Source organism: Lutra lutra, chromosome 18 (assembly GCF_902655055.1).
Source record: "Lutra lutra chromosome 18, mLutLut1.2, whole genome shotgun sequence".
NCBI lineage: Eukaryota > Metazoa > Chordata > Mammalia > Carnivora > Mustelidae > Lutra > Lutra lutra.
Window position 1 is genome coordinate 23,621,844 of NC_062295.1, and position 15,815 is coordinate 23,637,658.

A 15,815-nucleotide genomic window follows, 5' to 3' on the forward strand; every position below is an offset into this window, starting at 1 on the left:
AAGATTTTATTTATTTATTTGTCAGAGAGAGAGAGGGAGAGAGAGCGAGCACAGGCAGACAGAATGGCAGGCAGAGGCAGAGGGAGAAGCAGGCTCCCTGATGAGCAAGGAGCCCAATGTGGGACTCGATCCCAGGACGCTGGGATCATGACCTGAGCCGAAGGCAGCTGCTTAACCAACTGAGCCACCCAGGCATCCCTGAAGCCATGCCTTTTTAAGTTCTGCTCTTTTCATCAAGGAATTATGTGGTGGGCATCAACTTTTTTTCCTGTCTAGCACCCCTCCCTTCTGCCACAGCCCCTCCTTCACCAAAAATAGAAGAGAATCTATAGTCAGGAATCACCCCAATTGTGCTAAATATCTCCTTTGCCCCAGCTGTGGCCACGGGGTCCCAAACGGAACAAAGCAGGGCAGAGCTGAGGAAACTGAGGGAGGGACCCTGTTTGCAGCCTTCCTACCAGCTGTTTGGAAACACCACTGTCAGGGAATAAAACGCACTTGAGTCAACAAGAGAGTTGGGGAGAGAATGACTTGATTTCAGGTGCCTCTGTGGCCCAGGTGTACTCCTTTCCTTCTTGGGATCGCTTGGGAGACTCTGGCATCCTTCTGACCTTCTTGTCCAAGCTACCACCTTTGGATTTATGTCTCTTGCAACCAAAAGGACATAAACACACACACACACAAATGACGTGCTCAGTCCATATCAGAATTCCTCCTGTCAGGAAGGAGCGAAGCAGTTTGTCTTAGGTCAGATTCTCCCAAAAGCTTAACCCAGGTAAGTGATTTATCAAAGAAGACTTCTCAGAAAAAAACATTAAGGGAATGAAGTAGACAGGTGAGTACAGTAAACATGGGAAGAAGACTAGCCAGTGTGGGGGCATCTCAGGGTCCCTACCTCACACCCCTCAGCTCTGTCCTGCTTTGTTCATTTTGGGACCAAATGGCCACAACTGGGGCAAAAGAGATATTTAGCACAATTGGGGTGATTCTTGACTACAGGTTCTCTTCTATTCCCGGTGAAGGAGGGCATCTCTGCAGAATTTATCCTGCTCCAGGCAGAAGAGCTTGGCTTTAGCGCTGACTCACCCATCCCTGACTCTAAGCGCCCCCAGAGCAGGGAGGGTGTGAAGACATCAAATTTCCCATGGATAAACACCTCCAGTGCCCAAGAATGAACCTCTGAAGGTTGCAGGTGTGAGCCATTGGCAGGGAAACATGCAGAATCCCAGCTTGCAGTGCTGGTAAAAGGGACCTGAGGATCTGAGGTGGAAGACACAGTGTTTGAAATAACAGCTGGGGACAGCTGGGGCCGCTCCCTCTTCCTGGCATCCCACATGCCCCACCCGCCAGTGAAAGGCTGGAGGATGCCATTAATACTCACATGTCCACACACAGGTTGACACAGTGATCCCACCACCAAAACTAATATGTGTCAATCTGTGTTTGCATGCTGGAAAGCTCTCAGCTCCCCCCACCCTCCGTTTTCCACGGTGAATTCTAATGTTCTACATGGGGCATTCTGTTTTCGAAATGTGTACTGGCTAGAGAAAAAGAAAGGGGTTCTTCAAGGCCTTTTCTGCCTCCACAGCAGACTGGAGCCTTCGAATGCCAGCAGCGATCAGCCAGGCGATATAACAACAATCATGGTAGTGAATTCTAGCTTTACTGAACACTTCCCATGTACCAAGCTTTACATTCATCTCATCTAATCCCTTATACAAGGGAGATAGCAGTATTATCTCTATTTTCTGGATAAGGAGTCTAAGTGAATAAATAATGGAGCTGGGCTTTAAATCCAGGCTGTCTCCACAATGTAATTAATTTCTCATATGTTAAATAACAAAGATCCATGAAAGAAGATATTGAGTAATGAATACTAGGAGAACCATGAGAAACAGTTTTATTGGAAACATTCTAACACATCTTCTGAACAAGTAATCAAAAAATAAAGACACAGAAGATATGACCCTACAAAATTTTTTCAACCTGAAAACAAATAGTATACCTTCTATTCAAGTTCCATGGACAGTGACAAAATTCAACAAATATTAAGCTACAGAGAATATTTTGGTAAATTTTGAAAAGTGGAAATTCTAAAAGTCAGTCTCTGATCAAATGCAATACAGCTAACAGTAATATAAAACACTCCACTTAGAAATGGAAAAACATGAATAGCCTACCAAATTACTCTTAGGACAAGAAGTAAATCAAGAGTAAAAAAACAAACTATTTAGAAAATAATTTTAAAAATAAGATACAGTAAAATCTATCTGCAGAGGTAAAATTAACAGCACTAAATGCTTTTTAGGGTCAAAAAGAGAAAAATAAAGTGAATGAGTGGACCACAAAAGTTGAGATTTTGGAAAAAGCACAAAAATAGCCCCCCCTTAAAAAAAATCGGAGAAAGGAAGTACTTGAAATTAAAAAACAAAAACAAAAAAAAAAAAACAAAGAAAAAACAACAACAACAACAACAACAAAAACACCCAGAAGCTTAAGAGTAGGAGAGATGTGCCTTCCAGCCTGTGGACAGAGAGGTATGTTCCGGAGCTCTGCTTGAACTTGGTCCTCTGACAGGTGTCCTCAATCCCCCCCCTCACTGCGCATGCTCTGGTGTGCTCCTTTACCGCTGAGGCATCCGTTCCCCCGGCTACAGTCTCCACGTCAGTCTATACAATGAGCCTGCCTTTGGCATTTTCGCGTGCTTTACAATAAATTCTCTCCACTTGGGGTTCCCGTTCTATTAGACTTGAGGTCTTTACAACAGGAACTATGTTCTGATCGTCATTGTATCCTCAGGGCCTGGGAGACGTGAGTCCTGAATAAACGTTTGCTGAATGAAGGAACGAGTGGATGGGCTCGAAGCACTGATTCCTGAGTTGCATTTGGTCCCGGGCTTGCTTCTATCCCTCCCTGCCCAGCCACAGGCTCCAAGCCAATGTCCTGAGGCCTGGAAATGAATTATTCCAACAGTAAGAGGACGAACAAAAAGTAGCTGCCTAATGGGATTTGTACATAACCAACAATGACTGTGTGGGCAATGATTTTTTCCCCCTTAGTTTTCTTTTCTGCTTGGATAATCAAATATTTCCTTTGTGAAATGGAAAATAATCCTCTCTGCCCTTAAGGTCTGGTTCAGATGCCACCTTCAAATGCCACCTTCTCCTGGTTCAAATGGAACCTTCCCTCATTTCCCACTAGTAACACTCTTGCCTTTCCCGGGCTCCCAGAACATCTGACCCTCCCTCTTGGTGAATTGATATTCTGCCTTTGCTTATTTGTGTCTCCGATGGGCTTGTCGACATCCTCTAGACAGAACTGAGGGTCCCCTGCACAGCACCACCCTAGTTAAGTGAAGGGTGCTCTAGGATGTTCATTCAGACTCAACCCATTTTCCTCAGCACGTGCAGGAGTGCGGAGGGGACAACAGACTTTGGATGGGTGATTACCTGGCTGGCAGAGACTACGCTGAACTTAAAGTACATGAGGGCAGAGGCTCACAGTGGCCAGACTCCCACAGGCCTCAGGGACCAGCTCATGCGCACTCCTACCTATGATGCTCCTGGCTGAGAAAAGATCCCAGAAGCAAGCTGTGCATCCCCAGCTAAAGCGAGGAAGGGCGATGGGGGCTGCTGTCATTACCAGGGGCTGATACGTGCAGCTGAGGCAGATGTGTTGATCATCTTTTTTGTGCCCAGGTGAATAAGAAGAGGGCATCCCAGATACACGGATCCATCTGAGCAATCTCCAGTGGCAAGAGGATAGATTTATTTTAGAAAGAAGCATAGCATTAGCCACTGCCGTGACTCTCCAAATCATCCTTACTCGGCTGTCAGAACAATCTTTCTCAAACTCAGATCAGAACCTCCCCTACTCAGAACCCATCAGTGGCTCCCTGGAGCCCTCAGAATTTGGCCTGACATTGCAGGTTCCACAGGGCCTGGCCCCCCATCTCTCCATTGCCATCTGCTGCCACACACACCCATGCCCCCAAACAGCGACTGACCTTAGAATTCCCAGTCTGCCCCCCCTTCACTACGTATTCTCCCCTTACAGCATTTCATCCAGGACCACGGTCTCAAAAATCATTAATATGTGACATCTCCTAAAATGTCTTCTGGTCTGAACTTCTCTCCAGAACAAAATAGATCTAATCACTACTTGACATCTTCACTTGGATGTCAAAGACATCTCAAATTCAGCTGTCTAAAATACCCATCCCACCTGACCCCCTTACTCTGCGTGTCTTCCCCAGGTCTGTAAATATCTCCACCATTCCTCCAACTACTTTGGCCAATCCCTCTCTGACTGCTCGCACATTCCCTGAATCACGAGTTCCTGCTGACTGTATCGCTAAATTTTCTTGAACACCCAAATTAATTCCTTGGTCTAAGACACATCGCCCACCTGGACTACACAAGAGCCACCTGTCAGGTCTCCCTGCTTCCTCCTCTGTTCTCCGCACAATGCATTCACACAGAGTCTAAAACACGCAAAGCGAACCCTGCCAGTCCACCAAAGCTGGGATAGAATCCAGGCTTCTAGTTTTAAGAGGCTCCCACTGGCTGAATCTGGGGTAATTTGAGCACCAAGATAATGAAGGTTAATAACCAAAATTACTGGAAAATAGCAGAAACCCAAAAGTCCCTGCTAATAAAATAAATGTATAAATAAATAGGCAAAAGAATGTCAAGGGCAGAGAGAGCTGAAGTCATTTTCTAACCCTCCTGACACTGATTTGCTTCAGGCAAGAAGCCTTGCTGAATGTTAAATCTCATCTATTTAGTAAGCTCTGGAAGAGGATATCTGCATGGTTGGAACTATCTCCATGACTGCTTATCAGTGACAAGAGAAAAACAATAACTTATTAGGACAATAACTTAATAGGACAATATTTAAATCACCAAGGTGGAGGAGATAGACAATGTGTGCCTTTTGTTGTCTCACCGGGAAAGAGAAAATAATGTTCATGTCATCTTCCAGCAGGAAGCGTGATGAAGAAACAGAGGACAAACCCCAAAATGAAATACTCTCTTAACAGGGAAAACCGAATTTTTCCATCATGTCAATGTCATAAAAGACAAAGCCAACTATTCCAGATTAAAGGAGACTACAGAGAAATGACAGTGGAATGCTTCACTTCACTTCTAGACTGGATCCTGGACCAGAGGGAAAATGCTATGCAAAGAACATTATTGAGGTAATTGACAAAATGGGTGGTAAATGAGATACTGTGTTGCATTAATGTTAAATTTAGTGAAGTGGATAAGGGTTCTTACATACACTGTAACTGTTTAGGCATGAAAGAGTGTGATGTGTGCAACTTATTCTCCAGTAGTTCAGAATAAGTTACCTGTAACACTTCATATAGAGAAAGAATTAACTTTCTTAATTTTAACAGGTGAATTCAGGATAGAGGGCAGACAAATGTCCATTATACTATTCACTTTTCCTTAACTTTGAAATTATTTCCAAATAAAAAGTTAAACCAAAAAAATCCAGGCTCCTTACCATGGCCCACGAGGTACATGCTACCACCCCCAGCCAGCCTGTGCCATCTCATCCTGACTCGTCATCATAGGCAGCATACTCAGCTCCTTTGATATGGCTGCCTTCTGGGTTCCCAAACATACCAAGTTCTTGCCCACCTCTGGGACTTCATGCACACACCTACTATTGCCTCTGTATGGAATTTTCTTCCCCCAACTCAAGTACTCAGGGATATAGTAATTATCATTTCTCAAAATGGCCTTCGACCCCCCACTCCAACCTAATACAGACCGAGTATATTCTTTCATAGCTCCCTAAACTTTTCCTTCATGATACTTATCACAGTTTGTAAGAATTCGTATTTGGGGAGGATTCCTCATGCCCATCTTCTCTAGTAGCCTGAAAGCTTCCAAAAGCCAAGGATCCCATCTGTTTCAGCTACTGGACCTAGCACACTGCCGGGCACTTAGGACACAGCAGATTAAATGATGTCTTCTACCCTCCAAGTTCACCCCCAAATTGTTGGCAGCTGTCAGAGAACACACCCTACATCCACGTCTAGCTACAGGAATGGATTCATGAGGTTGCGTCTACACGGGCTTCTTGGATTCCCTATCGCTAACCCCAGTACTTGAAACTAAGAGGCCATGGTAAGGAAGAAGGGAAACTCCGGGGGAGACTTATGCTAAGGGAGGGATGATGAATTCAGCTGAGAGCATGGAAACTCCAAGGGGGATGTCAAGGAGGCATTTGGCTGGACTGGGCTGGTGCTCAGAGGGGCAGTTTGGATTGGAGAGGTGGCCGACAGCCCAAACTGTGGGCAACAGGAGATCTCTCACGGACCTGTCTGTGCAAAAGAAAGAGAAAAGAGTCCAAAGAATGGGGTCCGGAGGAGCCAGACTTAAGGGCTACGCAGAAAAGTGTCTCTGGCGGCAAATAAACAGTGTCTGGGAAAGTAGGAGTGTTATCAGGGGAGAGAGAGAGAGAAAGAGATGTCACAGAAGACAAGAGAGGAAGCCAGGTAGGCGCTGAACTCCATACATTTGTGTTTCCTTTTTCCTTGTTCGAGCTCAGCATCTGGCATCTCATGAGTTGAGGTGGTCTGGTGGGGACTAAGGGCTTGGACTCTCGTTTCAAGACAAGACGAATCTTGACTCAACCACGGTTAGGCTTTATGACCTTGGGCCATGGACTTAACTTTCCCAGACTCCAAGCCCCTGTCTTCAGAACGGGAGTAAGGCTACTATTCACTTTCCCAGGCTGCCGTCAGGATTGCAGAAGCTCATCTCTGGAAAGCCCTTTGATCCATGTTTGGTCTACAGTCTAGGGATGAATAAGCATCACAGGTCATGCACAGCAGGGACAGGATGCACTGCTTCTGGCTAACAGAATTGTTTCTGAGGTTTAGCCAATGAGGGGCTTCAGACAACAGTCAAAGAGCCCCCTTGCCACCTTCTAGGCCATGTCCCCTTCCCCTGATCCAATCCCTATTAAACAGACCTACAGTGGGCAGGCTCCATTTAACACAGTCCTTTCTCCAAAGCCTCTTTCTGAAAATCATCTGTGCCCCCCACCCCCCAAATGTGCCCCAAGTTTGCCCACTTGGTTGCAACTAAACCCTGTTTTTCGGGTAACCATGGGGACACCTCTTCCTCAACACAACTACCTTCCGTGGATCTCAGGAAGTATCCCCAGGTCTCTGACTTGGAGATCGCTCTAGTGTGAGCCAGTAACTTCTGACCATCCCGTCTCTGAAGGAAAGAGAAGAGTGTGGACACCTCTTCACAGCTTAGAAAGCAACTGCACACCATAACGTCCCTTTCGTCCTCACAACGGCCCCGTGAGGTAGATACAGCAGGTAATAACTACTCTGGTCCACGTTTATCAACCATTTACACTGTTACCATGCTCTGTGTGAAGCATTTTCATACATGATCTCATTTAAACTCACCCAGATCCTAAGAAGTGGGCTCAGCTTTTCCATTTTACAGAGGAGAAAAATGGGGTCAGAGTGGCGAGAAGTTGCCCCAAATCAAAGAGGTAGTGAGTAACGGATTCAAACCTCAGACCACACTTTTAACCCTTCTACAATATCGCCTCACAAAACAAGTATATTATTTCCGGGCACTAGCTTATCCATTAAATGGAAGCTCGGAGAGGTAAAGTGACTTGCCCAAAGTCTCACACTCAGGAACTGGCAGAGTTGAGATCCACAATTGGATCTTCTGGCTCTGAAGCCCCTGAAACCAGGAAGCATCAGTGACTGGGTCTGATGAGGTACTAGGTAATTATTTCTGTAGCAGCCTTGCTTTGGCAATCCTGTTCAGCCCAGAATAGTATTTCTAAACCAGAAGTCCTTCCTGACATTTTTCTGGGAAATTTATGTTTTTCTGAATCCCAGGACCCATCAGTCAAGAGACTGGGAAAATAGGAAAAGTGTTATAATTCTCTTGTGAGAATTCATGCTTAACAATAAACATAGAGGCATTCCTGGTATGAAGGAATCACTGACATCAAGTAGAAAGCATGAGAAGGAAATGCTGAGATAATGGAGTCCAAGACTAAGGTAGACATGTTGGGAACTTGGGTCAGGAGGAGAGAAGTGGGGGTGCCTGTCTGGCTCTGTCAGAGGAGTGTGTGACTCTTGAGCTCAGCTTTGTGAGTTCGAGCTCCACAGTGGGTGTAGAGATTACTTAAATAAATATTTGTTTAAAAAAAAAAGAAGAAGTGGTCACAGTCTAATCACTCTTTTTCATAGCTGTTGCCATATCACAAGTGGATCTGTGGCCCTATCAGTTGTAAACAGTCATTTTCACAGACAGAATATTAATCTGTTTACATGCATCATATATCTTGTACAAATCCTATGAGTGATATTCCAAGAATCAAATTTTGGAAATAAACTGGTCCTCCAATGGGCAATTTCAACACACAATGCTGTGTGGTACAGTTATCTTGTTGAAGATTTAAACATTTCGTTATTCATATGTTACCAATAATATTCTCTGGTATTTTTTGTTTGTTTGTTTTTTAAAAATATTTGCTATAGCCTACAGTTCTTTGTAACTACTCTTATTTATTTAAAAAATACAGAACGTTATGAAAAATACAGACTAGTATGAATGATTTCAGGAATTTCCAAGAATTTCAGTTTTTCATTTCCAAATCCTGAAGATGATTATCTGTTGGGAAATTGGATACCCAGCCCAGAGGAACTGGATGGACTTCCTGAGCAGCCCAGTGGGATGGCAAACTATGGAGAGGCCATCTTTCCTGGCTTCCAGGAAGTTTCTGCATAGGAGCAGGTCCTGGAGTAGAGCTTCCTTGGCCAACAGCCCTCTAAAGGCAGAGGTCTGAGAAGAGGTTACTTCAGGGATCCATGGGCTGTGCCTGAAGCATTGGTCTTAATGTGAAACATCTGAAGGCTCAAGTTTTATCGCAATCTCATTCCAGAAAGTATCTGCTCATTTTAGTACACAAAGTGTTATGTAATTACCATGAGAAAAATGGATTAAATGGATGCTGGGTCAAGCTGCGCCTTTAACTCTTGTAGGAACAGAGGCACTGCAGCAGGGGGGCTGTGGAATCAGGAAGGCAGACCTGGGACTGGATGCTGGTTCTGCTACCTACTGGCTGTGTGACGTTGGGCAGGTCCCTTAACCTCTCTGAGACCTAGTTTCTCCATCTGTAAAACGCTGATAATGAGAAGACCAGTGTCACTGGGATGCTGTAAGGATTAAATGAGATCATCGCTGTAAATCACAATGCCTGGCACAGAGTAAACTCTCAATAAACGGGAAACATCATTTCCTAAAATGACAGGCCCAGCATTGGACTTGGGAAGGAAGAGCTTGGTGAAAGCCCTTGGAACCACTGACAGGGCTCATGTGCCCCCCGGCCTTGTTCAGGCGGGGACTTTCCAGGTCTCTGGGCTCTGCCAGATGCCCCAGGCCCTCCCTAGTAGCCCAGGACGCCTTCTGGGTCCCCTGGCGGGGCCACGCTGGGAGGCAGGCGGGAGCCAGGGCAGAAAGGCCTCTTTCCCACGTGGGTTCCTTAGGGACTGGCGAGGTTGGCACCGGGTAGAAGCTCTTGAAGCACGTCCTCTGGTGCTTGAGGTAACCCAGCCCCCTGCAGGGCATCCGTGGGCCTGCCGTGGGTGGGGGTGGGGGGTGGAGGGGAGGCGGAGGGAGGTGGGGTTTGGGGCAGGAGATGGGGGTTCGGTGGCGTGGGGGAGGGGGTGGCAGGGTCTCCGCGCGTACGTGGGCCTCGCGGGGTTTGGGGGCGACGCGGCCGCAGGGCTGGCTGGCGGGGCGTCGCGGGAGGCTGGAGGCCGGCGGACGCAGGGCTGGGCGCGCTGGTGCGGGAGGAGGTGGGCGCCCACCCCGCACTCCAGAGCGGCCGGAGCCTCTGGCGGCGAAGCGTCCTCAGGCGCTGGGTGTGATCCGAGTTGTGCCCAAGCCCTTTGCACACTTGGGGTGCCCGTGGGCCCGCTCACTGTACGAGGGTCCGTGGCGAGCAAGATGGGCGCTGTGACCTTAGGTTCGAGGCAGATAACGGCGGCTCGCCCCCGAAGTTCCTGCGGTAGCTGTAGGGCTGGGAAGGCTCTTTTCCACCCTCGGGGCACGGGTGGGTGGCTGGATCTCGGGGCGGCCAAGAGAGACCCGAGGGCCTCGCCTTGCCTGGGGAGCCGGCTCACCTCCCCTTCCCCTGGGGAATCGTCCTGGGTGCCCTCGGGGCCTTGCTTCCTCCTCCGGGAGCTCTGGCGTCGGGCAGCACCGCTGAACCCGGCCGGGCGTTTGTCCGGAGACCCCTTCTGGGCAGGAGCCTCCGGAGGGGCTCTGTCTTCAGACCTTTCTCGTGGAGGGCTCTTCTGGTCATCCGCACTCCCGAATCCTGCCGGAGGAAGAGAAGAATCTGGGTCGTGTTTTCTCCTCCCTGCACCCAAGACTAGGAAAACCCTGTCTTGGGAATCTTAAATGGGGCAACTTAGTGGAGAATCTGGGCAAACGGACAGAGGTCAGTGTTTCCCGAAGCAGGTGGAGGCTGAGGCATGGCTTCACCAGGACTCGGTTCCTGAAATCGGACAGAGCTGGGCAGCTCTGCACTTAGCTGCAGTGTGATTTCAGGCAAGTTACTAACTTCCTGCAGTCTGAGTTCATTCAGTTGTGAGGTGGGATAACGGCGAAGGCAGCCTCAAAGGGCTGTCCGTGTGATCGGGGGTCCGCAGACCCACAGGACGGCGCGGCAGAGCAGCGCTGTTACATCGGAAAGATCAAATATAAACTCGTACCTTAAACAATTTTTTTTTTTTCCAACTCTGTCGCTACTAGGTGAAGTCCAGTACCCAACTATTGTGTATACCCCTAGTGCCCAGGAATTGGTGTCTTATATTATTTACCATTAAAATAACCAGGAGACCTTGGAGGGTAGCTGATTCCATTTTTTAAACAAGAAAAATCCACAAGCATCCTGTTGATGCCAGAAAACAAGGATATTTTCAAGGATGTTGGGGCAGTGTTACAAAGACAAATATCCTAATTAAACGGGCTACCATTTTCAAAGCTATGTTATGATTTGAGCACCCTAAAACCTGCAACAATCATGAGGCGTAAGTGAAATGTCTGGGGAAGGCCATGAGTCCGGAAACGACCCCAAGTAGAAAGTTAATATAAAATCTTCAAAAAGGTCATTGTAAGACAAGTACACTCCCCTACGGGTACTAGAGGTTCTCCTACAGGGAGTTGTACTGGAAAGGTAATGAGGGGGCACCTGGGTGTCTCAGTGAGTTAAAACCTCTGCTGGTTAAAGCCTCTGCCTTCGGCTCAGGTCATGACCCTGGGATCCTGGGATCCTGGGATTGAGCCCCGAGTCAGGCTCTCTGCTTGGCAGGGAGCCTGCGTCCCTTCTCTCTCTGCCTGCCTCTCTGCCTACTTGTGATCTCTGTCTATCAAATAAATAAATGTCTTTTTAAAAAAAGAAGGGTGATGAGAATAGATATGTATCATTTTGATGATTTTCATGAATAGAGTGTAAATATATGGATATTTTGATTTGTCTCTTATTCCTCTACTTCTATTTATAAGGTAGAAATATGAACTCATTTCTCTCTGTGCAAGGAGAGAACTGTGAGCCCACTGACCCTGGGTAAGGCAGGATGACCATGACCCAACAGCACTGATAGATACACACGGTAGCCAGGTAGGAAGAAATGTCAGCACTCTTCTAGCGGTGATGACCCTGTTTGTCCTGATGAGAACTGGCTTCACCGTACTTATTACCGCATCTCCTAAGAAAATGGTTTTTAGCCTGAGGAAATTAAAAAAACACTGGGCTACAAAAATAAATAAAATAAAATAAAATAATAAAATAAAATAACCCAGCTACAAGTCCCATCACAAAAGATCCCCAGATTCTGTAATAAGGGATTCATACTCAGGATAAAGAACTCTCACAACTTATCATAAAAGTCAACAAACCGATTGAAAAACAGGCGAAGGAATTGAACAGCCATTTCTCCAAAGAACACCAGAAATGGCTAACAAGCACATGAAAAGACCCTCATCATCACAACATATTAGGAAAAGGCAAATCAAACAACGAGAAAACCACAAAACCACAACAAACGCACTCATTTGGATAGCTACTATTAAAAAAAAAAAAGCACCCAGAAAAATAACAAATGTTGATGAAGATATGGAGAAATTGAAACCCTTGTGCACAGTTGGCTGAAATGTAAAATGGTGCAGCTGCTACGGAAAACAGTGTGACGGGCCCTCAAAAAAGAGCTGACAAGGAGTGCCTGGGTGGCTCAGTCAGTTAAGCAGCTGCCTTCGGCTCGGATCATGATCTCAGGGTCCTGGGATCGAGCCCCACATCGGGCTCTCTGCTCAAAAGGGGTCTGCTTCTCCCTCTCTCTCTCTGCCCCCCCATGCTCTCTCTTTCTCAAAATAGAAGATCTTTAAAAAAAAAGAAAAGAGCTGACAATTTCACTACTGAGTATATATCCAAAAAAATGGAAAGCAGAGTCATAAAGAGATATTTGAACACCCGTGTTCACAGAGGACTTATTCACAATAGTCAAGGGATGGAAGCAACCCAAGCGTCCACTGATGGCTGAGTGGATGAACAAAAGGTGGGGTGTTATATACAATGGGATATTACCCAGCCTTAAAAAGGAAGGAAATTCTGACCCAGGCTGCAACATGGATGGACCATGAGGACATTATGTTAAGTGAAATAAGCCAAAAAACAAAACAAATACTGTAAGATTCCTCTTATAGGAGTTCCCTAGAGTGGTCAAATTCAGAGTCAGAAAGTGGGATGGTGGTGGCCAGGGGCTGGGGGAAGGGGGAAGGAGGAGTTAGCATTCGATGTACACAGTTTCAGTTTTATAAGATGAAAAGGAGTCTGGAGATGGGTGGTGGTGATGATTGTACAAGAAAATGAAGGTACTTAAGGCTACAGAACTGTCCACTTAAAAATGGCTAACATGGGGGGGCCTGGGGGCTTAGCTGGTTAAGTGACTGCCTTTGGCTCAGGTCATGATCCTGGAGTCCTGGGATCAAGTCCTGCATCGGGCAGGGAGTCTGATTCTCCCTCTGACCCTTCCCTTTCTCATACTCTCTCTCTCTCTCAAATAAATAAATAAAATCTTAAAAAATGGTTAACATCGTTAACATGATAAATTTCGTTATGTGTATCTCAACCAAAAAAAAAAAGATGTCCAGATTCTAATGTGCAGCCAGGTTTGAGATCCTCTGTCAGGGGAAGGGCACAGAAGGGTATATGTGAAACTTTCATGACCTTACCAATTATGTTAATAATGGGTTTTACTAGTGCCAACAGACCAGGTCAATGCATCATAATGAAGGGACAAAAGCTTAGTTATTGATGACCATACAAAAATTGAATGTACCATCTCTGAGGAAGACACCAAGGTTCAAAAATTAATATCTGTATATAAATCAGTTACATGTATTAGTTCTTATTTGTATTTTGATTTAAACAAGCTGAAAAAAATTTAGTTGACATTTATGGAACATTTATTCAAATTGAAAAGTCAAATACACTGGATATTCAATATTAAGGGATGATTATTAAAAAAATTTAGTTGTGATAATGGCACTACAGTTTAAAATCCTTAATCTTGGGGTGCCCGAATGGCTGTCATAGAGAATGTGATGGTTGATCTGGGGGTTGTGAGTTCAAGCCCCGTGTTAGTGTATGGATTATTTTAAAAAATCTTTACAAAAAATAAAATAAATAAAATCCTTATTTTTTTTTTTTTTAGTATCATGCCTTAACAGTTCAGATGACATTCTATCATGTGTGAGATTTGCTTCAAAATAATCAGGGAGGAGAATCAGTAGTCATGAGTTTAAACTGTTCAAGTTGAGTAGTGGGTTCATGGAGAGTCTATAAACCGTATTTATTTTTTTATTTGTTTGACATTTTCCATAATGAGTTTTTCTTTAAAGCATACAAAAGAAAGAGAGAAAGAGAAAGAGAAAAAGAAAGAGAAGAAAGAAGGAATATATGAGAAAGAAAGACAAAAAGAAAGAAAGAAACTCAAAAACTCCCCAAGGTCACAAGTAAACTTTATATAAACGGGCACTGGGGCTAGTGACCCTCAGTTTTGAATCCTCAGAGCTGTGACATGATCCCTTGTCTCTGGCCAGAACCCGCAACCTGCTGATTCTGAGTTTCCTTTTTCCTTCGGGTTTGGTAGGATTACAAAAACTCCAGGGGGCGCCTGGGTGGCTCAGTCTGTTAAGTGACTGCCTTGGTCTCAGGTCCTGGTCTCAGGGTCCTGTCAGCGTGCTGCTCAGTGGGGAGTCTGCTTCTCCCTCCCCCTCTGCTGCTGCTCCTCCTGCTTGTATGCTCGCTCCCTCTCTCTCTCTGTCAAATAAATAAACTGTTAATAAAAATTTTTTGAAAAGTATAAAAATAATAACTGGTAGAATTACTGAAGCCCTAGAAAGAGAAATTGGAACCTTAGGCAGGTGACGGAATAAGGACAAGAGAAGGTTAAGTCCGTGGTTTAGTACTTTCATAACCAGTTTTGATGGCAGGGTTTTAATAAATGTTGTAATTACTTAATCTATAAATACTTAAAGCATATGAGTAGTCAAAAGAATCCACTGTATTGACTTTGTCTTCACAGTTAAATTATTTAAGGTAATTTAGCTGGTCAAATTTGTAATCAAAGCTTAAGTCCCCTGTGGAAAACAAATAGTTTTCCATTTTTTTTTGTTATAGTCTAATATATTGAGCATTAGAGCATACAGAAGGTGGTAAATATTTCTCTCCAGCCCAGAAGCCTCTCAGATAATGAAATCATCTATCGGGGGGTTCTGACTTCCCCTTAAATGAGCAGGTAGAACACTTGGCACAAGGTCTATAGCCTAGAATGATCTCAAATCCAGTTCCAATAAGACCGTGTATTGGAAAGGGAAGGGGCAGTATTAGGGGCAAAGCACAGACAGGGGCTCTCCCAGCTGTGTCTCTCTCATGCTGTGCGTCTGGCTCATCAGGTAGCTCTTCCATCATTCAGCAGGTGCTAACTGGGCACCAAAGGGGGTGTCCAAGTCCCACTGGCTATCCCTATCTCGCAGCCACAAACAACGATCTAGCACACTTTTCCCTTTGTGCCATTCTCATGAATACAGCAAAGACATTCCAGGCCCCCAAGGAACAGCCCTGACTTCTCTTCCAGAAGGGGAGAGCCAAGGTCTCAATTCAGGGCTTAGGCACTTAGCAAATCTCCACCCAAGTGGTTAGAAGCATGGCCCATGGCGTAGGTATGAGTCCTGACTCAGCTGGGCTTTTGGTTTGGGTTTGGGTTTGGTTTTTTGGCTATGTGGCTCTGCTGCTTTTTATCCTCGACCTTGGGGAAGTAATATAACATCAGTAGGCCTGTTTTCTTGTCTACCTCATCAGGATAATAATCCCTACTCAACAGGGTTCCTGTGAGGATTAAAGGAGATGATGTATATGTGTGAGTGTGTGAGCATGGGTATTATACATACATCTGATCTGTATCTATATTTGGATAGAGATACAGGCATGGAGGAACATCAGTGGTCATAATTATCACCTTAATATTGCTGTTGCTTCAGGGTTTGCTCCTTGGAAGATCTTGGATATTTGCTTTTGAATCTAACAAATAGACTAGATCAAGCCACTGGCAAAACATGTTGTTTATTTTTCCGAGTATTAATTCATCACCCTATTCAGGCCAAATGATGGCCATTCTAGTTCACATTTTCCCCAAATCACCAATGGATAAAATAGATGATGAGGGGTGCCTGGCTGCTCAGGTTATG

The 15,815-nt window shown here is 45.4% G+C and overlaps 1 protein-coding gene across 1 annotated transcript in view; it reads right to left on the minus strand.

Annotated features, from left to right (window-relative positions):
- Window positions 1-1,883: 1,883 nt before the first annotated feature.
- BCL7C (BAF chromatin remodeling complex subunit BCL7C) overlaps window positions 1,884-15,815 on the minus strand; it is a 41,562-nt gene continuing 27,630 nt past the window's right edge. The window contains exon 6 of the mRNA XM_047713648.1: window positions 1,884-10,383. Coding sequence (XP_047569604.1) covers window positions 10,183-10,383 — 201 coding nt within the window. The 3' untranslated portion in view covers window positions 1,884-10,182. The remainder of the gene's footprint in view (window positions 10,384-15,815) is intronic.